This window comes from Lagenorhynchus albirostris, chromosome 20, assembly GCF_949774975.1.
Source record: "Lagenorhynchus albirostris chromosome 20, mLagAlb1.1, whole genome shotgun sequence".
NCBI lineage: Eukaryota > Metazoa > Chordata > Mammalia > Artiodactyla > Delphinidae > Lagenorhynchus > Lagenorhynchus albirostris.
Window position 1 is genome coordinate 51,737,983 of NC_083114.1, and position 23,685 is coordinate 51,761,667.

At 52.3% G+C, this 23,685-nt stretch overlaps 1 protein-coding gene across 2 annotated transcripts in view; it reads right to left on the reverse strand.

The window, feature by feature from the left end:
* Window positions 1-8,447: 8,447 nt before the first annotated feature.
* SEC14L1 (SEC14 like lipid binding 1) overlaps window positions 8,448-23,685 on the reverse strand; it is a 51,831-nt gene continuing 36,593 nt past the window's right edge. For both annotated transcript variants that reach the window (XM_060132912.1, XM_060132913.1), the window contains 11 exons: window positions 23,190-23,424; window positions 21,825-21,934; window positions 20,197-20,386; window positions 19,278-19,366; window positions 18,108-18,178; window positions 16,995-17,166; window positions 16,556-16,690; window positions 14,533-14,667; window positions 12,246-12,497; window positions 10,948-11,126; window positions 8,448-10,723 (listed from right to left, as the gene is read on the reverse strand). In XM_060132912.1, the coding sequence (XP_059988895.1) occupies window positions 10,618-10,723; window positions 10,948-11,126; window positions 12,246-12,497; window positions 14,533-14,667; window positions 16,556-16,690; window positions 16,995-17,166; window positions 18,108-18,178; window positions 19,278-19,366; window positions 20,197-20,386; window positions 21,825-21,934; window positions 23,190-23,424 (1,674 nt within the window). In that variant the 3' untranslated portion in view covers window positions 8,448-10,617. The remainder of the gene's footprint in view (window positions 10,724-10,947; window positions 11,127-12,245; window positions 12,498-14,532; window positions 14,668-16,555; window positions 16,691-16,994; window positions 17,167-18,107; window positions 18,179-19,277; window positions 19,367-20,196; window positions 20,387-21,824; window positions 21,935-23,189; window positions 23,425-23,685) is intronic.

Sequence of the window (23,685 nt, forward strand, 5' to 3'; positions counted from 1 at the left end):
AATGTCTTAACCTCTCTGGACCTCAGTTTCTTCCTCCCACTCATGAGAGTGTTGGATTAGAACAGCAACTGGGGATGGTTTCACCCCCACAGGGGGACAGTGCACAATGTATGGAGACATCACTGGCTGTCACAACTGGGGGATGCTACCGGCACCTGGAGGGTAGAGGCCAGGGATGCTGCCAAACACCCTACAGTGCACAGACAGCCCCCACTGCAAAGAATGACCCCGCCCAGAATGTCAGTGGGACCGAAGTTGACGCCATTTGTCAGGATGACGGGGCAGGACCCAGGTCGTAGCCAGCCCTGGCCGGGCAGGACTCGACCGGGGAGGCGGAGAAGGCTCACTGCCCAGTTCTCCCCCCGTCCTTGAGGGTTTCCAGGGAATCTGGTGACATTTCTATGGGATTCCCTCCAGCTCTGGGAGCAGCAGAGAAGATGTGAGGAGCTGGCAGCCGAGCCTGGAGCTCGTGACAGTGAACCCTGGGAACTCGGGTTCAAAATGTCACATTCGGGGCTCAGAGTACAAGGTGACCGAGGCCTGGGCCTGCCCTCTCTCCTCCATCCTGCCTTCGTTTGTTCATTTCCTAATAGCTTCAGAGACAGGTAGGCACCCCTTTAACCTGACAGATGTTCCCTGCCTATTTCCAGAGGCAGTGGAAGCAATATTCTTTATGTTGGTTAATAAAAGCCCACGTGCCTCTTTCAGATCTGTATTGGGAATCAGACCCTGCCCAGGAAACAGCCACCTGCTCCATAAGCGCAAAACTGACCCCTAACAGGTGACCCACAGCCGAGCAGAGCCAAGGTTTTGGGGGCAAAGCCTTCCCCACTTGTCTCTAGTTTGCATTTACTCTTCAGCTTTCTCTTGTAATTTTTCCAAACCAAACAGCGTCCTGGGAAGCATACTGAAATGTTTTAAAATGAGGCAAGGGACCTCCCCGGTGGTCCAGTGGGTAAGACTCCGTGCTCCCAATGCAGGGGGCCTGGGGTTCGATCCCTGGTTGGGGACCTAGATCCCACATGCCACAACTAAGACCCGGCGCAGCCCAAATAAATAAATAAATATTTTTTTAAAAAGACCACTTGATTTAAATAAATAAATAAATAAAATGAGGCGGTAAAGGAAATCACTTGTCCTCAGACAACAGCTGGTTCGTTATTTGGCCGCCTGTTTCTGGGACTCAGCGCTGACGCAGGGATGCTGTCAGCTTTGTGTCCACGTGAGGGTGATCACGACTGTGGCCGCTGGGTATGGAAAGTGTCCACGGTCAACACCTGAGCCGACTGGCATTACCACTGCGATTTTTCAACCCTTCAAACTGTCTGTCCACAAGCGGCTGCCCAGCTAGCCCTGGCCCTCCCTGGGGACCTGCTACCGTCCGCCTCTTTCTCCCCGCCCTTCCTACCCGCCACTCGGCACCAGTCCCTAAAGGATTTCTCACGAGTGTCTCAAGGAGCTGGAAATGAGTTTGGCCCTGCAGCGGCTGAATCTACAGAGTCACTGAAGATGAATCAAAAGTCACTACATAGAAACCAACATCTGATGCATCAGAGATTTAAATGTGGAAAAATAAAACCAGGAAAGCACCTTAAGAATGTAGGAGATTTTTTTTTTTTTTTTTGCTGTGCCACACAGCTTGTGGGATCTCAGTTACTCGACCAGGGATTGAACCCGGGCCACTGCAGTGAAAGCCCGGAATCCTAATCACTAGGCCACCAGGGAACTCCCCAAGAATGTAGGAGAATTTAGCACGGGGAACTCCTTTCTAAGCAAGATGTAAAACCCAGAAGCTACTAAGGAAGAGATAATAGAGTTGATCTCATAAAGATTAAAATTTTCTGTTCAAAAATAAACAAAAGAAAAAAGTCAAGGCCAAAGGACAGAAAAGACAACTGCTCCCAACTCATTCAGAGCTGGAGCCAAAAAGCTGGTGGCCTCACAGGACCCATATAGCCTTTGGGGACCTAGCCTCCCCTCCCCCCCCCGACTCTGACCTCATCCTGTATTTGTCAGGACAAGCTCCTTTCTGCAGTGGTGACAGATAAACCCTGACGTCACAGAGGCGTAATGCAGTATGAATTTACCCCCACTCACGCCAAGTCCAGTGAGAGACAGGCAGCAGCCACTCCACGCGGTGACTCAGGGATCCAGTCCATCCTGGGCACGGGGCCATCACTGTTTGAGCTTGTCCAGAGGCAGCTCATCTCCTCGATACCAGGTCCCCATCCCTAACAGCCAAGTCCTGTGGTGCCAAAATCGAAGTGCAGGTGAGGGAGAAAATAGCAGCAGGTGCTTGTCCCCAGACTCACACCTGTCCTCGCTCTCTTTCCCGTGCAGAACTCCGACTTGCCCTATTTCGCTTCCAAACACAAAGGGTCTCCTACTTGCTTGTCTGTGGGTCGGCAGAGAGCGGTTCTGAAATAGGTAATCAGGTCCCAGGAAGCTGAGCGCCACCCTCCACATACACCCACCCACCGACCACCAGGGACCCTTCCCCTCCTCCAGGCTTCTCCTACATGGTCTATGGGGCACGGGTCCTTCAGAGACCTCTGCAGGGTCAACACAGACCCAGCGTGCGCACATACACACACGCACACACATGCATGCACACGCATGCACGCACATGCCAATGCCTGGGGCCGTGAGGGGGCAACATGCCCTCTGGGAAGCGCTGTAGGGACAGGGCCGCCCGGCAGGGCTCAGGGTTTACCTGTCAGCGGGTGGCTCCGGACAGGACTTCTGGAAACCTGGCAGGTGCCTCCCCTCGCCCTCTGGGCTGCCCTGCCACTGGGCCAGCGCCGTCTTCCTCACCAGGCCCGGGAGGCCGGCACCTAGGGCCCAGGATTCTTCCGGGGGCCCCCGAACGTGTCTTAACTTCTCTTAAAATCAGAAGGAAACATGACCACAGCCGTCCCTTGGTTTCTGGGGGAGTGGCTCCAGGCGCCCCCGTAGCGCCCAGACCCCGCGTTGCGTGAGTCCCTCACCCAGAATTCCTCCCGCAGCTGCGGATTTCGCATCCGCAGATTCGCTCCAAGCAGCCACGGTCAGTTGAATCTGAGGATGCGAAACCCGCGGCCACGGAGCGCCGACTGTGTCCCAGGGCTGAGTGTACAATGAGTCCAGAGCGGATTACGTGCATCTTTATGCCTCCAGACAGAAACGTCCTCAGCCGCCTTGTCGAATAGAGGAAGGCCAACGTGCCCGGCCCGTGGGGTCAGAATAACGCCCTGACTGCGAGGCCGGAATGATGAGAACTCCACGCTCACTGCACAGAGATTTCGGGATGTGTGCCCTGTGGCAGGCACTGTCCTAAGCCCCGGCAGGGCCAGAGCCACGGGCCGGGCGAACCCTCGCCCCTTGAACGCGGGCGCCTCGTCTCCGCCCACCCCGCCCCGACGTCTTGTGCTGAGCGCCCCACACGGAGCGCGATGAGTGAGGCCAGCCGGAGGCCAGCGTGAGGGCAGAGAGAAGGTGCCGGAAGGCCTGGGAGCAGCTCTCCTGGGCAGCCACTTACCCCCCCCCCCAACCACCACCCAGCCCCTGGCTCCAGCAGCAAGCCGTCTGTCCTCCGGTTCTCACGGACGCCTGGGCAGAGGGACATTTAATCATCCCCTGTGGTTGTCTCATTTCCTCCCCAGAAGAGGGAAGAAAGGGCGCCACAATGCTTTCTTACTGTTTGCCCTTTCTGATCTCCCCTGTGGTGGCTTGCCTTCCGTTGATGCCGAGCTCGTTCTTCTCCCAAAGGACCCTCCCGCGCAGGCACAGCGGGGACGGGCAGGCCCTGGTGTCTCCTCGGACCTGGGCCTGGCTGTGCTCCCAAGTCCTTGGTGCGCCCTGGCTGTACCGCACTCCCCGCGTTCGCAGAGCGCTTCCAAGTGCGTGTGACATGCGCTAGTATCGCTTGCTTGTTGTGTCTTGACAACGACCCGAGGAGATAACCTGCTTCTTCCCACTTTATGATCAGCGGCAACGACAGCGAGATGGAAGGGACGCGGGAGCTCTCCCGGCTCAGCCTTCACTGTGGGCGGATGAAATCGGGGCTGAGGAGGTGGACTCACGGCCACCTGCTCAGGGAACACCCCCCCCACCCCTCTGGGCGGCACCTTCTCAAGCTGCAAGAGCTGGAACCAGATCAGGCTAAGCTCTTTGCCCAGCTCTGACAGACTGGAATTTTTTTTCTTTTTTTAGAAAATTTAATGGCTGCTTCCTTTTTTAAAAAATTTATTTTGGCTACATCGGGTCTTAGTTGCAGCATGCGGAATCTTCACGGCGGCGTGCGGGCTCTTCGTTGTGGTGCACGGGCTTCTCTCTAGTTGTGGCGCGCAGGCTTCTCTCTAGTTGTGGCGCACCAGCTTAGCTGCCCTGCAGCATGTGGGATCTTAGCTCCCCAACCAGTGATCAAACCCACATCCCCTGCATTGGAAGGGGTATTATTAACCACTGGACCACTAAGGAAGTCCCCAGCCTGGAATTTTATTCTACATAAAGAAGGATAAGCCTATTGATGGAAAAAACCCAAACCAAAACACACACACACCCCAACGAGAGATGATTCCAGATTAACCAGTTTTTGGTAAATGTCAAAGGCTTTGCAATGCCAGGGCTTTGGAGCAAACTTCCTGTAATCGGTCAAGGTTCCACAGAGAAACAGACCCAATAGGATGCATATATACAGAAAGAGGCTTATTATAAGGAATTGGCTCACGTGACGATGGAGGATGACAAGTCCCAAGACCTGCAGTGGGCAAGCTGGAGACCCAGGAGAGCTGATGGCATAACTCCCATCTGGAGGCCAGCAGGCCTGAGACCCAGGAAGAGCCAGTGCTCCAGTCCAAAGGAGAGAAAAGCCAGTATCCCATATCATGGCCATTGGGCAGGAGGAAGCCTCTCTTACTTGGGGGAGGGTCATCCTTTTTGTTCTATTCAGGCCTTCAACTGACTGCATGAGGCCCACCCACATTAGGGAAGGCAATCTGCTTTACTCAGTGTACTGAGTAAATGTTACTCTCATCGAAAAACACCCACACAGGGACTTCCCTGGTGGCGCAGTGGTTGAGAATCCGCCCGCCAATGCAGGGGACACGGGTTCAAGCCCTGGTCCGGGAAGATCCCACATGTCGCGGAGCAACTAAGCCCGTGTGCCACCACTACTGAGCCTGTGCTCTAGAGCCAGCGAGCCACAACTACTGAGCCCACGGGCCACAACCACTGAAGCCTGCACACCTAGAGCCTGTGCTCCGCAACAAGAGAAGCCACCACAATGAGAAGCCTGCGCGCTGCAACAAAGAGTAGCTCCTGCTCGCCGCAACTAGAGAAAGCCCACGTGCAGCAACGAAGACCCAATGCAGCCAAAAATAAATTTATTTTTAAAAACACACAAAAAACAAAACACCCTCACAGACACACTCAGAACCTTAGTTTGACCAAATATCTGGCCCACGGCCCAACCAAATTGCCACACAAAATTAACCATCACACCCCTCCCAAGGTAAGATTTCGGTAGACATGTGGGCTGGAGACTTTGCTCCCATGGCTCGGACTCCAGGGGCAGAGCTGAAAGGAGCAAAGACACGCTCATCGCCCCAGCTCGGTGACCGGGATGCGCATCTCCCATGTGGCCACAAGGTGGCGCCCGCGGAGGTAAGTCCCTGGATGGAGCCGTGACCACCTGCAGCCGGCTGGAAAGGGGCTCCACCTGGGGGCTGAGGTTGGGTTTCACTCTCTGGCTGTAGCCCCAGGGACTCAGATCTAGAGTGTAGACCAGCCTTGCAAAAGGGAAGAAGGACTTGGCAGCCAGACAATTCCATGGAAATCTGGAAGGCTCTACAGGTGGAGCTGAGAGAGTCCTCCTTTCTGCAGCCAGGCACTTGCCCCTCTTTGGTTCCCAGAAAAATAGCCCAGAAACCCTCTGTGCGTGTGTCTCACTTTGACACAGAGTGGTTTGGGACTGGTGCACAGAGGCTCAGTAATTTGAATCTCCCAGGGCTCGTAGCTGGCTCTCTGTCGCTGTCAAACTGGGTCCTGGTGACTGACCGAGCTCTTAAACCCAAAGGCAAGGTCAGAGTGGGAAACAGTCTAGTTGCTTCTATTTGAAGAAAGAGAAAGGACGGGTCATGGGCAGCACATGGCAAGGGGCAGAGCTTTAAAGGGACTGGCCTCAGATTTTCTCCTGGAGAACTGCAGGAGCCTTGCTGTCACTTGTCACCAGCTGGGTGACTCTGCTTTGCTGCCCTGGGCACAGACACAACAAACGCAGGATCGAACACTAGCTACTGCAGGGTACGTCCCAGGCCACAGTGCCTGGGCCATAGGTACCAGCAGTCCCCACATGGCGATTTGGGTAAAAGAAGGAAACTCCCAATTCAAGAACCTGCGTTACTTTCCTTGAAGGCAAACTAACCCACCTAAAGCCCTAACTAAAACAAAAAACCTTTCTATTGTAAGATAAAACACAGACATGGAAGAGCACACATGTTGAATCTGCGACTCAGTGAATAAGAACTGCCCCACGCCTCCCATTCCATCCCATGCAAAACCAACACTGAATGCTGTTTTCACTCTCTGCCTTTCTTCATGAACGCAAAAATCCTCTTCGGAGTTGTTACCGAAAGTGGGTATTAATGTAGGTCTTTCATAAAAGCAAAATGGTGTAAGACGAACTCTGGAAAAGCAGGCTATACCTGTATACACACACATATACACGTACACACACACAAACATGTTATATATGTATCCACACATATATACATCAACATGGTTATTCTTAGTATGTGACCTATGTGTGTCTATGTATGTGTATATGTGTGTGTGTGGGTACACACACACACACATATATTACATACCAAGACGCTCAGAATAACCATGTTAATTTCTTGCATATGCCGTCCCCACTCTCCCCTCATTCTTTTTGGCTGTGCCCCACGGCATGTGGGATCTTAGTTCCCCAACCAGGGATAGAACTCGTGCCCCCTGCAGTGGAAGCACAGAGTCCTAACCACTGGACCGCCAGGGAATTCCCAGACACTCCATTGTTTAACATGAGTCTTGTGACTATAGCTGGTTTGTGCCTCTTTTGGGCCTTATTCCCTAGCTTTGTTGTAAATTATGTCCATAGCTTTTTCTTTCTTTTCTTTTTAACTGTGGAGAATATATATCATAAGCTTTGCCATTTAACCATTTTCTAGGGTACAAGTCAGTTGTACGTAGGTTTCAGGTTCCACATCGGTCTTTCTGTTTTCGTGTGGGGACGACACTACAATCCTCCCAGAATCCCCTGCTTTCCAAAGCCCTAACTTTTCAAACAAAACTGATTCATTGGTTTGCTTCACACCAACACTTTACCGAGAACACCCCTGCCACGACTCAGGACTGCAATGCAGCCTGTGGTTAGGCTCTGTCGACGTCTGATGAGACCTGGTGTTAAAGGGAACGACACACTTACAGATCAATACATGTTATGGCCTGGTGGCCCGGTACAAAAACCTGACGCCCACTGTCAGGACGCCCCGTTTCACTGTGGCCCTGAGATAGTCAGAGACGGGCAGCGGGCGACAGGTGCCCACAGCCTCATCTGCTTTTCACGTTGCTCTGGCCACCACTGCGAGAACCTGACGCTAAACCAAAGGCTTGGTAAAGTGGGCCCAGGAGATGACAGAGCTCGAAGGAATTCATGGGAAAAGCCTTTCCCTTCCCTTGGGGACAGGCTGGCTGAGTCATCAGTTGCACGTCCTGCAGGTGCTGCTGAGGGAGGACTGAAGCCCGTCTCCTGTGTCGACTGCCGGGGGGCGGGCTCACAACCCAGGCTGGGCCGTGGGCATGGGGGCTCATGCAGGCGTCACCCGCTCCCGCCCCGCGGCCGGGCCGGTCCCACGGCCGCTGCCACCAAGGACGGGCCCTCGAGGCTCCTGACGGGGTAGGCACTGCTCCTGCATCTGCAGCATCCCACCCCGGCAGGCCCAGCTGCAGGAGCCGGGGACAAGGCGGCCCAGGTTTCTGAGGGTCCACGCTGGCCACCTGACAGAAGGACCCATTTTGTTACTAAAGAAACATTGCATCGTGGCTGAGTCCTGTTCGACCTCACAGAGTTTAAGGAAAACTACAGCCTGTTCTCTTCCGGGAGCAAGGGAGCTGTAAGTACCGGGCTCCACGCTCCTGAGGAATCGGCAGCCCACAGCTGCAGCGTGTGTGCAGGGCAGTGTACGATGGCCCCTCACAAGCTAGCCACTGTTCCCGAGCTTCTCGAACACCCGTCCTCTGGCTCCAGAATCCCCCCTTCCTTCAGTCTCTAAAGTCTCCCAAGGACGTCACACCCTTCAAGGGAGACTGCCGATTCCCAGTAAGAAAAAGACATTCGTTTTTTTAAACAGTTCACATTTATTATTGATAACAATAAAAAAATCTTTTAAAGACTATCAGTATTGTATTACCAAGAGTGAGGTAATATGTTTACAAAACATTTACAGAATTTGATACGTAAATAATGAAATTAGGAAAGAAAGTGAATTAAGACACTAGTAACAGAGGGGAAACCGAAAGGACCGTTAGTGCTGAGAACAGGTGAAACGACAGCAGCATTTTAAAAAGAGTGCAGGGCACTGAAGGAGAGTCACGATAAACTGCGTGCTCGAAGTCCACCTGCCTCACAGCCCCCTTCCAAGGAGGACAGGGCGATGGGTACTCAGGAGGAACCCTGTAAGGATTTGTGCAGTGATGTGCTGTGAACGCTTAAGGATGCATTCAACTCTTTGGGGATAGGACAGTGCCACTTCTGAGTCAGCTCAAAAGGAGCCGCTCTTCAGACTGGGGGAGGGGCGGCTGCGATTCAGACCGTTCTGCAAGCGCCCCTGGGCCGATGGGGGCTGTGAGTGCAGTGTTTTCTTGGCAGCTGAGACAGAGAAAGAGAGAGAAGGAGGGAGACGGGACCGTCTTCAGGTCCTGAGAATTTGGAAACGGATGCACTAACTAACCCTACTGTGCTTTCTGGAAACAAGCCTTTAGGTGCCAATGGTGAGCTTCTCTTGTGCAGGAAGCACACAGCTGTGCTCCGGACGGGCCAGCAGCCCTGGGAGACGCCCAGGAACGTCCTCAGCGTGCAGGCAGCCACCGAGTATCGCTGCCTGGGAGGGTTGCTCCGCCCCTCCGGAGCCCTGCAGACACCTCCCCGCGGGCACACGCTCGTCCACACAGCTCTCCTGCCACGCGGCACCCACCTAACACCTCCAGGGCAGGTTTACAACAACGCAACTCAGGGTTTCCGTGCCCGTCACACACTGACGATGGCCGCCTGGCTTTTGGCCCAGATCCTTAAAAGCACAGCCTCCGCCACGCACCCACCACGACACACGTCTTCATTCACCACGGAGACTGACCCAAGGCAACACCTGGACAGGTTCGCAAAGAACCTGCTTTTCCCATAACAAGCCGAGAAAACGAGGGCCAATAAAAGGTAGACCAGGCTTGGTAACTGGAATCAAAAAGAAAAAGTAAAAAGCAGACCGACCTCACAATCTGACCTGCTTCTATGCAATCGAACCCTTCATTACTTGAACTAAGTTTCTACGCGCCCTGTCCCCCGCTGACACACACCCACCCCGAGACACACATGCCTGCAGGCACACACACACGCCCACAATTTCCTGTCACAAAGAAGCAGGGCTCCCCCAGGCCACAGGCTGCCCCGACATGGCCACACAATGAACACAGGACAGTTTCAAAACGGCAGATGGGACTCACTGTCTCTTAAGTACCCTTCTAGTGACTAGAAGAACCATTTGGGCTCTGATGCTACCAAGCTGTGAGGGGCCTAGGGGAGGCCAATCTAGAATGAGTTCAGAACTAACACGTGCAGGTAGGAAGAGCAACACACCGGGAGGAAAAGGGAGCGGACGCCCTCGGCCCAAGTTCATGGACAGAGGAAGCCTGCTCTCAAAGTACCAAAAGGTTTGAAAGGAGGAAAGAGAAAATAATGTTTAATGATGGCGGTGTTCTTCCTGGCATTGTGGGGAGTCCACGAGAGCCCCTGACCCCCCAGACCCACTTTACAACAGTGGGTCCGTCTGGCCCCGGAGCCGGGCCGGGGTGCCCCCAGGCTCCCTCTGAGTCCTTCTGATTAAGCGCTGTCTGCTCAGAGGAAAAGGAGCCTAGCGGGCAGTCACTGAATCCTCGGACCGTGTCGACCACCAGCAGGGAGGAGGTGAGGGCCAGATGCAGGGCAGGGACAGGTTGGCAGCTTCTGCTCCGCGGAGGAAGGTGGGTCACCTCTGACGGGTGGTGGGGAGTTCATCCACTAAGGGATGGTGTGCAGGTGCTTGGAAACATTTTTTGCATCAACATTTGAGACAAAGTCAACCTCTTAATTGGCATATAAACTACTTTTCTCTGAAGAGAGAGCCCTTGTGCTCTGGTTGGATTTTGTGCACACTGTATACAAAACCTATGGCTACTGAGCTGGAGTCAAAACTACCTGTGGAGACTGTTTCGGGGTCAGTGACTACGTTTGCCACCTGGAGAGCTACGTGCTACCTAGAGGGCCAGAGGAGTCTGCGCAACGCGGCTGCGGGGTGGGAGGGTGGGCGGCGGCCCGAGGCGGTGGGCGTCCCCTCTGCGCACTGGGCGCTACCTGGAGACCATGGAGCTGGAGTGGGACTGGCTGGACGAGGTGGTGGCAGCGCTGAGCTGGGAGAACCCGCTGTGGCTGGACTCCAGGCTGGTCATGGAGCCTCTGTAAGAAGCACGGGAGGGGGGTGTGTGAGGACCCCACCGCGGCCGCCCACCGCCCTCCTGGCCAATCCCAGCCCGCTCCCCGCAGCGCCCCCCAGAGCCGGCCGGCCGTGCAGGGCCCAGGGGGACACAGCCCCCCACCGCCCTCCCACACTGATGACGCCGTGAACTGCCAGCGACAGGGGGCCCGGAGGCCGCCCCGGCCTGGACCCCGGCCTCACGCACCGGAAGTCCTCGGACCCGATCACTTCGGTGTAGTACATCACTTTGCACTTGTGGGAAGAGACCTGCAGGGAGGCCAGCACGTCGTCCATGCGGGGCAGGCTGGTGGCGGCACAGGCCGGCATGCTGTGGAACTTCCACTGCAGGATGTAGAAGCCCGGCCACCGTGTCACGTGGGAGCCCTGGAACGAGTCAGGCGGCACCAGCTGAGGACCTGCTTCGCGTGCCCTCCCACAACGGGTCTGACAAACGCCAGGAGACCGGGTCCACTCGGATCCAACTCCGATTACTGACCATCTCGACGGGGGAAGGACCGGCTGCCCTGATTCATGATCGGGGTCCATCCCACGCTGCCTCCCGGGTGTCGGCACTGCAGCCAGACCTCTGCCAGGCGCAGGGGAGGCCACGGGAGGGACCCTCAGAGGCTGTCCGCCCCCAGGACTCCGCCTTGGGAGGAGGATGCAGGCGCCCACAGGGTGGGAGCGCCCGGGGGTCCTCTGCTCACCCTTGAGGGCCTGGGGTCAAAAAAGGCCACTTGGACCAGGCAATGCTCTCTCTGATGTGCTTCCAACGACCTTACCGGTGTATTCTGGGTTAAAAGGACGGCAATCTACAGTAGAATGCCAATCTGTGAAAACTACTTTCTCCCTTAATTCTGGAACTAAAGACTGTGATACAGATTAAAATGTTCATTATTTTAAAAATGGAATAAAATACTCTCTTTTACCCTGCTTCTAAGACCACCAAAACACTGACAGGCTTATCCCTGAAAACCGTAAAGACAGCAAAATTATGCATCTATTATGAAGGCCAGAGGCACCCGAGAGCTACCACTCTGAGCTCAGGCACTCGGAATAACCAGCCAAAATTTTAAATGAGCTGACAGAGCATTTAAGATAAATTAGGATGCTTAGTAATGACACTTAATAGTTCCCTAATTACTTGTTTCTCTCCCTTCTATTCGGGGTGATTTTCCTTGAAGAGAAGAATGCCGCCAGGTCAAAGGCCGTCTTACAGAAGCCTTCTCAATCCCAGCTTTGTACGTGCGCCGAATGCCTTTCCCTTTCTTCCATGTCGCTTTTGTGAAAATACTTCCAGAAATAATTCATGACTTTAGATACAAGTAATGGATTCTGCTGAGCTCTAGGTTCTTCTGGGATCCGCTCGGCTTCTTGAGCGACTCTAACCGTAACTAAGAGGACACACTGAACTGCCTGTCTACAGACGCAGCACGGGGCCGAAGCAAGACTTCCTTCTCCAGACGGAAGAGCCACGCCGCGGGGACTCCCAGGAGACCTTACCTGCACACTTTCCCCTTCTTTGCAGATCAGAGGTGACTCCACCATGCTGTAGTCACGGCCCAGCTGCCAGATTCTGTCTATCAGCTGCGCGTTGTTCCCTCCCGGGGAAGTGATGCTGTGCGCCCCCAGGGAGTCCTTTTTGGGTGGCTGCGGCGACCTCTTGGAGTGATAGATGTTAAAGACGATGTCCCCTTTGCACACATCAAAATCCCAGGTGATCACCGAAGAGGCATCCACAATCTGAACGAGAATCTGGAAAAAGAGGTCGCATCAAAATAAGCACGGGCCTCTGAGGTGACGCCGCGGCAGCAGGCCCCCCGGCAGCTTTCCCCCGGCTAGGGGGGCGCGCACAGCCGACCCTCCTCACCCCACCTTCCAGGGCTCTGCTCGCTCTTTTCTTTCTTTCACCCAGCTGCTCCTGCTACGCGTCAGCGCCAAGCTCTGTGCTCTGTCAGCCACACCTATGGTCCAAGCTTCCCCTCAATTCCCTGAGTGCTTTAAAACACCCAGTGCTGGCTGTAAAAAGTGTCTTAATACAAAACAGAAATAACGCTAGACACCACAGAAGTGGTTCCGTGGGTTGCTCTGGGCTGAAGGGCACAGGGAAGGTCGCAGAAGAGCCCAGGAGGGACAGGAAGGAAGCATCCAAGCGGGGAGCGGGGTGGACGCGAGCGCAGGCTGAGTGGCCTCTGCCCGTGGCCGCTGCGCTAGGTGGGAAAAGGGCGCCACGTGGCCCTGGGGTGGGGAAGGGCCCCGGGTGTCGAGTGCCAACCTAAAAGCTGAATTTCATGCGGCGCCCACACAGCTTCCCCACAGGGAATGATCAAAGTTACAGTTTCAAAAGATTACTGTGGGAGGGATGTGAGAATTAAAACCAGCTGTAAAAAGTTATGTATTCACTAAAAAATTCCAGCAGAAGCCAGGCCCCGCACCCCACCCTGCCCTGGAAGCCTGCCCGCTGAGCCTTCCGGGAGGCGTGTTAGCGCTTTGCTTCTTGTCAAGCAGCCCTTTTGGTCCCACCACGGCCACTTCTCACCGCTGACAGAGCCACACAGAATCTCCCTAAAGAGCGGATTCCGTAAGCACAAGAGCTGCATCTAAGCACAGCGGTGGCACCAACGACACCAAAGTGGCTCTGAGGGCAGAGCTCCCTTGGACGTCAGCCCCTCTGCGGACCAGCACTCTCGCTCCTGCATTCACAGCGGGGACGAGGAATTCAGTGCTCATTTCATGAGACCACCGTTCTCGATTTGTGCTTTACTGAACCCCCAAAGCAGAACTGAAGTGTTCAGTTTTGATGTAGAAACACTTGCACAGATACGTGACTCACAAGAACACATCACACCACTGAGTTCTCTACCCTGGATGAGAGCAACCACAACCTAAGGAAAGAACTTGGCCTCCTCGCGCCTGCCGGCCTCCAAATAAAAAACTAATACAAATAATCCTCAAGACACAGTCGACTTCCCCCTACAGAGGCTGTGAATAAGGTACATCGAACCTGTCTTTTTTACTCGCTCAAACCACAGCCCCATGTCCACTTGCCCCACGAGGCACAGGTGGGCCGTGCGGGACACACTCTGGACAGGAGGATGGAGGAGGCAGTACGGCGTCAGCTCCCGGCCACCACTGTCCACCCGGCCAGCAGCCCAGCACGCTGAGCGGCCTCTCCACGCCAGGTGCCACCCCTCCCACGATCCTGAGCCACAAACCTCAGCCCGAAGTCCAGGAAGGGCCAGTCTGTGCTGAGTCCCTCATGACGCCACAGCACACACGCGTGTCAAAACACAGGCACCCTCTTGCTTCTGCACCACCACGTGACAGCAAGGAGAGAAAACACATGTGCTAGTTTCTCCTCACTCCATCAGATTTATAAAAACGGGCAAATTCCTTAAAGGTAATAAATACCCAAATCCAGTCAAGACAAAACAGAAGATGCGACTGGTCCCGATCACTGAGTACATTAAACTGAAGAGCTACAAACCTTCCCACGGGGAGACCTGCTGCGCGCCCCTGTGTGTCCAGGCTCTCGGGTGAACTGGACCGCGAGCTGCCTACCCTCCTTCCAGGCGCCCTGACCAAGGGCAGCCACCTTTCCCTCTGAGAGAGCCCTGCTCTCCTGTGTCGACATCTACCTAAACTGCAGATCAGTGTCAACACAAACCTAAAGACCAAGACCAGAGAAAAGCATCTGATTCTCCTAAACTACACCCCACTGGGGAGACCCACAGAAGAACCTCGGTGGGAAGCGGGGGCCCGGCCCCTGTGGCTTCGTCCCGGCACCTACCTCGTGCGGGGCCCCTTTGAAGACGCTCGCGGACTGGTAGATGGTTTCGGTCCAGAGCTTGAGGTCTTCGTTCTCCAGCTCCTCTGCGGTCCTGTACAGGGACTTGGGCACCAGGCCCCCCTCTGGCACTTCACACTGGAAATGTAAACGCAGTCGTGCGAGCTGAGCCAACGCAGGCCACTCCTCTGAGAACCAAACGCCGGCAGCGCCACGTCCTGACACACGCGACTCCTCGGAGCCGCTTAGGAAATGGACACCACCTGCCATGTCGCAGAACACTCTACACTACTTAGCAAAATAATTGTGAAGAACCACTTAAATACATGTGTCTCGCTTTAAATAAATGAGAACAAGTTGAAGCTGATTTGCCACAGAAGTCACACTAGTGCGTATGAGGGACTGCATCCAACTACTGAAGCTGGTTTATGTAAGAATAGTTAAGTACGTATATTGCGCTGCAGAAGAAAACATTATGTTAAGAAAAGAGTTTTATTCTCCGCAGCTACAGGCACTATTCTTATTACATACAATTACAGTCGAGATATATAATCTATAAAGAAAGTTTTGTGTCTAAGCCAGATCAAGTGATCGGTCCGTGACACCAGCCAAAAAATAGTAAAGAGCAGCAACTTCTGAATCTGCTAGAAACAGGCTCAATGAGAATTTGCACATTTCATAAATTTCCTAACTGACCCGGATATAATGACTTAACGCTCAAGCTCATAAAGTCCAAGCACTGCTTACATTATCAGCCCTGGGAGGCGACCACACAGGAAAGAAACACGGCCGTCTACAGCGGGCAGTGCAGCGGGACGCAAACACACCACAGCGCCGAGGCCACGTTAGACGGCAGCGGGCAGAAGCGAGCACTGTCTCTTCAACGCCAGCCCGACAGCGGCACGGAAGAGCAGAGAAGGAGCCTTAACGGCCAGCGTGGGGAGATCTCTGCTAACTGCGGGACTCTTAGCATCCTGAACACCTCACGGGGGAGTCAGGTCTGCTTCTGCTGCAGCCCAGTTGCTTTCGTCGTAACTGGAAGAAGCAACCTCGCCGGGTCCTGCTCTGATATAATCGAAGTCTGTGGGTTTCTACAGATCTGACCTCGCGCTTTAATCTCACGGGCACTGGGTGAGTGAAGGTCCTCTACCTCACTTGCTCCTTTGTGCTGCACTGCGATTCCCTGGAGCAGGACTGAAGGCCTCAGAGCTGATTTCAGTGCCGGTTAAATTCCTCGAACAGTCCAGAGGGATTCCCCAGAGCGCCCAATCATCAGCTAAATATGTGAGTCAGCCGGGGGGCCACATCTCAACATCTCAACGGCTAACCTTATTTACTATGAAGGATGATGGAAGTCCCTTCTCTGAGAAGAACCACTACTCCCTGCTGGCGCCCATCACCTGTCACGTCAGCTAGATGCATGGACCACGCTTCTGTTTCCTTCACACACCCACCCTCCGCCCCGTCAGGCCGTTGTGCCCCCGAGGCTGTACGGTCCTCAAGGAACTAAACTTCTCTGACTCCATCGCCACAGTACAGGGTAAAGAAGTGGAACCACCTGCCTGATAACCTAGCAACTCAATGTATTTAAAACCCCACATCACATACAAGAGAACTAGTTCCCTTAACTGTCCCTTTTAAAACGTTATCCTGATTTATTGTCAAGGGGGAAATCTTTTTGAGAATCAGTTTGATTTTTTAATGTTTTAAAAAAATGCACAGCTCCTCTAAAACGATTAAAGAATCTGATTCACACAAAGCTGAGTGAATAAAGCGAGCTGCGATTACACTGACTGTAAAACAAATTCTCATTAGTATTTAACAATGGAGAATATGTGTTATCAAAAATTACCGACATGGTTCTGTTTAGTTTAACCCAGTATCAGAGAGATGTCAGCCAAAACAAAAACGGAAAGACAATCAAATAATCCAAACTAAAAGCTCTGAAATTCCTTTGTGCAAACAGCATCCACCTCTGCTACCCTCGTGAGCAGCGGAACATGCAGGTGCTCTCCCAGATACGTACCATGCACTCTCCACTCAGGAAGTCTGGGATAATCTCTTTATCGATGTAATCCAGCAGGCCTCCAGGACCCTGGTAGTCATTTCCTGCATAAATAAGGAATTTCCTTCTGGTGTTGTCATCAATGAATGGACTAACCTATAAATAATCAGAAAAAACCACGTAGTCATATTTGGTTTGCTGTCTGTATTTCAAAGATTAAAATTACACAGTGGTATTACGGGGCGGATTCAAGTTTGACACGCTTTTTCTATAAAGCCCGAGTGCACGACATTAGGACCCTCGGGAATTCTTTCTTTCCTTAAATAATCTGAGAAATTTTGATGTCTCCGTGCTTATTTTGCTTTATGACTTCGAGTCATAGACACATACACAGACATGAACGCACGTGTGTGCGCCTTCCAAGCGGCTACCAGTTATGCAGAACGACACGGAAACCCACCAGAGTCCAGAGGACAGGAAACACCCTGGGGGCACGCAGGATCAGAAGGCGGCCCAGCGTCTCGGGGTAGTTGGCCTCCACCACCTCGATGATGCGCAGCAGGGCCTTCACGCCCGGCCTCCACAGGTGGCGCATGTTCAGCCCTTCCAGGTCCACCAGGCAGGTCCACGAACTGCAGGTGAGATGAGCTCCGTTCAGTACACGGCACACTCGGCAAACTGCGGCCCAGAGCGACTTGCTTTTCTTTTCGATGTTATATACGGTCATTTGATTCCATTTCCAAAGATACACCAGGTTTTAAAAATCACAGTGTAATGAACTCTATTTATATCTGCTTGTATCAAGATATGGGATGGGTGTGGTAGGACTAATCCCTGAAACTTCAAAGCCACCAAGAGCTAAGGGACCGTGACTCAAAGCTTCAGTCTGGCGCACTCAGCAATCCAGCAAAGGAGGCCACGTGCTGCCCTTGACCTGCTGAGCCCCCTCTACTGACCCAGTGGGGTGTGTGTGTGGCATTTAAATACGTGGTGTGACTGAACGGCGATAACCTAGTCTTTGACAAACGTTATCGAGTCAAGCACTGTGGCAGGAGCTGCGAATACAGCAGTGAGCAAAGGCCCTCAAAGTCCCTGCCCTCCTGGAACTTACGTGCTAGTTAACCATCTATACCCTGCTCTATGCCAACCTCTGAACCACTGCACGTTTTCAAAAGGGTTTACCATAACTAGAAGTTTGGTTTAATAGCACAGACTAATTTTTTTCTGTCCCACCTCCCCACCACCAAAAAATAAAGGAGCAAAAACCAACCACCTGTGACTCTGGGCTCCCAAGGACCATGCAGACCTCGGACACGCCAATCCACTCAGACTGAGGGGATGGCAATGCCTGGGGGCAGAAACACCAAACTCTAGCAACGGTCCCTCACAACTGACTATATTACATGCTCTACATGTTTCCCTCTTACCTGCCTCCTAGAGCATTATGGTAAACAGTAAACTATTTCCACTTGGTCCTATAAAATCAAACCAGATTTTGGTTCTAAAAATCAACTAGAAATACTTAACTCATATTCTCAATAAGCTAGCAGGACAAACAGCACCACACAGATACCTGATAGGCCGGCCGAAGACTTTTGTATTTTCTTCACACCGTCTCAGCCCTTCTTCATTTATGGAGAGGACCTACGTACACAAGGGCCATAAAGATTCCATTATCAGTCTAAGAAGCTACCACGACTGTATCAAAGCTATGCGACTGACAATAACACGGCGTGTTTTAGGTAGGTGTGTAAACCCAGTCATGTATTTAAATCTTAACACATTCATACACACAAAACACAGCACGGATGAAGAACATCTCTTTCAAAGAGAACGAGCGCTGTCCTGTGTGGCAAAGGGGACAGCTCCCCAGTGAGATGACAGGAGTCTCCAGATGGGCGGGGAGGGCACGAACTGCTGACCTATCTCCAGAGCAGACACGTCCGGAAGTGTCGGACGTCAGTGTCTGTCAAGTGGGGACACTGTGATGCCACACGTACCAGCCAAGAGAAAAGGCAGTCTGAGAACTGACTTGAAGTCCAGCTGAAGGGAACCCTTCAATCTGGAGTAACAAGCCCTTCCCCAACAGACGTAGTCCACCCGTATCTTTGTGCGCACACGTGTGTACGTGTGGATGCATACGTACGCCCATGTCAGCACACGCACAGTGGCGGGCGCTAACAGAATAGCAACAAAATGCCAACAGTGGATATTTTGGGATAATGGATTATAGATATGCCTTTTAAAGTTTTTGCTTGTTTGTTTCTAATTTAAGGACAATATTCTTCTCTTCATAGTTGCCCACGCGGTGGAAGCTGCCCTGGAAGGGGTCAGGGAGACAGGGAAGTAGCCCTGATGAAAGATGCTAAGAGCCAGGATCATGGACGTGCCAGTGGAGAGAGTGCTATTAAGAGGTCCGATCTGAGGGGCATCTTAAAAAGAGAGTGAGGGTGGGAGGGGACGGCCCGAGCCAGCGGGAGAGAAGGGAAAAGGCGACCAGCTCCCCGTACCCTCTCAAGGGGCTGTACTGATTCTTCTGTTCACGCTGCCCCACCGTGAAAAACACTTCTATAATTTTGTGCCCTCTTTTGAAGTTTTTGAAATATATTAATGGATCTTCCTTTCTAATTATGAAAGTAAAACATGCTGGTGCAACAGGACAGCTGTCCTATCCCACCCCTGCGGGCAGAGAAAGAAAGTGAAGCCACAGCGGAGCCCGGTGTCCTCTGCAGGGGGCACTCACGTATCTCAGCAGGGCCTCCTCGCCGAGGGCTCTCACCAAGCCTTTGGTGTCCATCTGCCCCAGCCTGAGCACGTAGAGGGGCCGCCCGTCTGCAGGGGGAAGGACAGGCGTTGTGAGCGCCATTCCAGACATGAGGCTGGGGACACAGCTCTGAGGCCCTGACAGGGAGACGGGCTCACCCAAGTTCCAAAGGAGCTTCCAGCGCTCTCCCGCTGAGGAGCAGCAGCTGCCTTCTGTGTTGCCCACAGGGCCCCTGCAACCCTGCCCCACCAAAGCCAGCCGACGGAGCAGCTTATTAGCAGGGCCCCGGAGACGCTCTGCACGGAGAGAGGGGGCCCAGCGGAGCTCTGTCCTCCGTCCGGCTCTACCACCCACACCGCGGCCATTGCCGGGCTCAGCCGTGACCCCACTCCACCCGCCACCAAGTCGAGTCAGGAAGCACCGGGCACGCCTTTCGACGGCGCAGGCTGTCCTGCAGGGCGCCGTGTGCAGGGTAATCCAACCAACCCACGCACACCTAATCATTCATGTTCGGGATCACTGTTCTTGGTTTAAGTTTTGTTCACTCTCCAGGTAGAGCTGAAATTCTGATGTACAAAACCTGGCTACACGTTTTTACAGATATTGCAGGGGTTAAGTCACTGGAAAGTACCTTTCCTAGCACTGTGCTCCTGAAAAACCTCTGCCTTCGAAGTTTTTTAAATAAAGTCAAACTCCACGCAACTAAGGACTGCAGTGGAGCAGGCTGCCCGAGGGCAGCGAGAGCAGGGAGGCAGCAGCAGCCTCAGGCCCTTCCTTCCGCTCTGCAGGGCATCCCCAGGGTGGCGGTGGCGAAACAGGCATCCACTTGCTCAAGCCGGGGGAGGGAGGGGCAGCGTGCCCACGGGCCCGCCTGTCTCGATGCCAAGCTCCCAGCTACCTTTGTCGTGATGGTGCCAGCCTCCCGCGTAGTAGTCCTGAAGGACCTGGGGAGGTTGCCAGGTGTCGAGGATGTAGTCCACCTGGTGCTGCTTTCGCCAGGTCAGAGACTGACACAGGGTCTCTCTGGCTTTGTCTATGTTGAAGTCCCGGGCGCGCAAGAACCGGAGAATATGCTCATCTTTCGGGATCTGTTGAGAGTTAGAGATGTTTCTAAGCAATGTTAAAAGCTGCTAAGGGGAAAAACCAAGTTACCAACGGAATAAGGCTCTGAAAGTCTCACTTCTTATCAACAGCGAGCTGCACTATCGCACTATGTAAAATTAGCCATTACCAGAAATTCCTTAATGCTTTAGAAAATCAGCATGATTAGTCTGAATAATCTTCATGCTATTCCCATTTTAGTTTCAGCAAAGTAGAGTGAAGGCATAAGGAATTTCTTAAACACCAGATGCTTCAGTTCCCTGAGCTAACCTACGAGTTATTATGATCTGTGCATTTTTCTGTGTATATATTACACGTAAATAAAAACCCAGAACACAAAACAGTGTTGTTGGTTTTGGTAGTGGTGCTGGTGTCCTGACACACAGGAACCTTCTCCAGGTTCCGCTCCTGGCAATCAACAAGTTCGACAGGTCAGCTTCCCTAAGTAAACCACAGGCCAAGGCTGCGTCTGGGTCTCCCGTGGACTGGCTGCCCTTGACCCCGGCCACGCACTCACTGCCGCATGCTGCTGGTGCACAGATGGGGGACGTGCGGTTGGCACCCCCTAACTACCCCACTCCTGGGAAAATAAAGCACTGAGATGGCATCACCTTCTCTCAGAAAGGAGCACCGTTACAAGGAAGTGGCGAGGAATGGCGGTTCCAGAACCTGAAGGCCTGGCTTCGACCCCAGCCCACCACTCACTACAAGACAGACCCTGGGCAAGTTACTGAACTCCTCTGTGTGTACCACGGGGCTGACAAAAACAGCACCACCTCACAGGGCTGCTGGGAGGATTTAATTAAGATCTTAAAAGAGAGGCTGGTGCACCGTCCGCACACAACAAATGGCAGCTCTTACCACAGGGGCTGTGTCCTCAATTACTAACACAAACGGTCCTCAGAGGTTGGGCACTAGTGACCAGGACTGACAGACTTAGAGGGCAGGCCAGCGAGTGAGCAACCACCCCGACACACAAATCCCTCTGCTCCTACTAGTCCCCGTCAGCTGGAGGATTACAAAAATCTAATTCCTGATGAGGCTGCTTACCAAAACCCTCAAAATCAAAGCCCAGACAGTTCGAACCTCGGAATAATCTGTGAACCACTTCCAAACCTTCTGAAAATTAAATGTATGAATACTTGGAATACAATATTGCTTTGCAACTGGACATATAATTGTTTTTCAGCAAGTCCATTCTCTGTAACATCTACAAAAGTACAGCTAATTATACACAGTAGGGGACCATAACTTGCCACGAAAGACTCGGATGCCACACACGGGGATACGGATTCAATGACTTTTAGACTGGAAGGGACATTCCCAGCTATGGCAATCGGGCACATTTACTCTGAGTCACTATGAACAGGACCAGGGATCCGAGGTTTCACAACAGCGCCCCTGCACATGAGTGTGAATTCTCACTTTGCCCTTGTGGGTCTCCTGGAGCCACTGGCGAAGTCGGATCAGGCAGCTCTCCTGCAGTGGAGTCAGGTCACCCAGGTATCTCTTGATGTAGTCTGCGTCTAGTTTGTCTGGAATATAAATTACAGGACATCATTTACAACAAAGAACACAGAAGCTCGAAGGCTTCCAAAGTCCTCCTGCTTGGTGACGTTCCTGTGTGGTCCCGGAGTCTGAGAGGTGACGGAACCACAGGGACGGGGGACTCTAACCAGCTACCCTAGAGACCCCCAATGACAGTCTTTAAGCCCAATCACTGCCAGAGCCACACAGAAACGTGCCGATTCCTTTACACGCCCCGACTACCACCAGATCAACTCTGCTTGCAAGATATCAACTCTATTCATGACAGAATGACAGCTGTTACAGATATTTAATGATATTTAATTCAAAGTTACATAAGGAGGACGCACATCATATAAAACTACGAAATAAAACAAACAAGTGGATCTAGACCTATTTTGGATGTTCAAGAACACAAGAAATCTTCCTCATAAGGTAACATAAACTGGAAGAATGAGATTTCAAATTAAGCATAGCAAAGAAAAATTCCCAAAGTGAAAAATAAAACGTATTTTTGCCAAACCAACTAAAATACCTGCCACCCGTTGAAAAGTAACCAAGGGCACAGCTGAGCCGCAGAAAAGAAGGTATGGACAGATAAATGCCAATAATTCAACAAAACTTATGAGGGCAGAATTTTCGTGTATTTTCTTATTTTACAATGGGCACAAGTTTGAGAAATAAAAAAGAGGTGTGTGCGCGTGTGTGTGCGTGTGTGCGCGTGCACGCGCACGGGCATAACGCACGAGAAAGGCGGCACAGCATGGTGGAGCCCGCACTGAGCCTCAGTTAACTCATGTATAAAATGTGAACAGTAAGCATTTCCTACCTAAAAGGAACGATCATGAAATGAGTGAACATTCATAAAGTGCTTAGAACAGTGCCTTGAATCTAGTAAGCCTAAAATGTGTTTGGTGATGATATAATTGTGTTAGAAAGATCAGTTCCTACCTTACAATTCCCTGAAGATACCTTCAACTAAAATGAAAAACGTTTCCTGGTCTCAGTAAAAGAATAACTTGATACGTCCCTTCCTGCCCATTTTTTAAAAACTCATAAAAATAAGAAAAACTTATTTTTTTTTTAGAAGGAAGTTTCTTCATTCTAAGAGAAAAATAAAATCAATGTGTTATATAAGCCAGAGGAAAGGGGACAGTAACGAGATCAATTTTCTGCTCGTGTAACCTCTAAGCGTCCCGAGAGGCAATGGCTCGAGGTAAGCCTGGAGTCTTGCTCTCAGAGCGAAGCCTCGCTCAGACCCACCGTCAGGGGTCCCCACCGCGGGCTCAGGCACCCCGCTCGGGGTGCTGAGGGGCTCGCTGCTCAGCCCTTCCTTTAGCGCAGGGTCTGGGACCACTACAGCCAACGGCGCTGCTGGTTTCTTGCAGGATGAGGACATCTCTGAAGAGGGTGCAAGGGAAGGTGGAGTCCAGCGGGGCACAAACGTGATGCCTTCTTCTTCTAGCTGACGAAGGTAGTACTCAATGATCTCTTTTCCCTTTGAAGCAAAAGCGGTTTTAAAGTTAGTATATACTGAGTTTTCAAATTATTCATCCCTCACGGGTTTTTAAAACCATGATAAAAACTGAGTTACATAAATAGGAAAAAGAAAAGCCAAATGCCTTTGTGGCTTGTTTTTTTTTTTTCATAATCTTACTTCCTCTTCTCTAAAGGTCTAGGAAATCATATCTAAGATGGAATTTTTTATATAACCAGTTAAAAGCACTGATTTACCACACTGGTACTCAACATGTGCTTT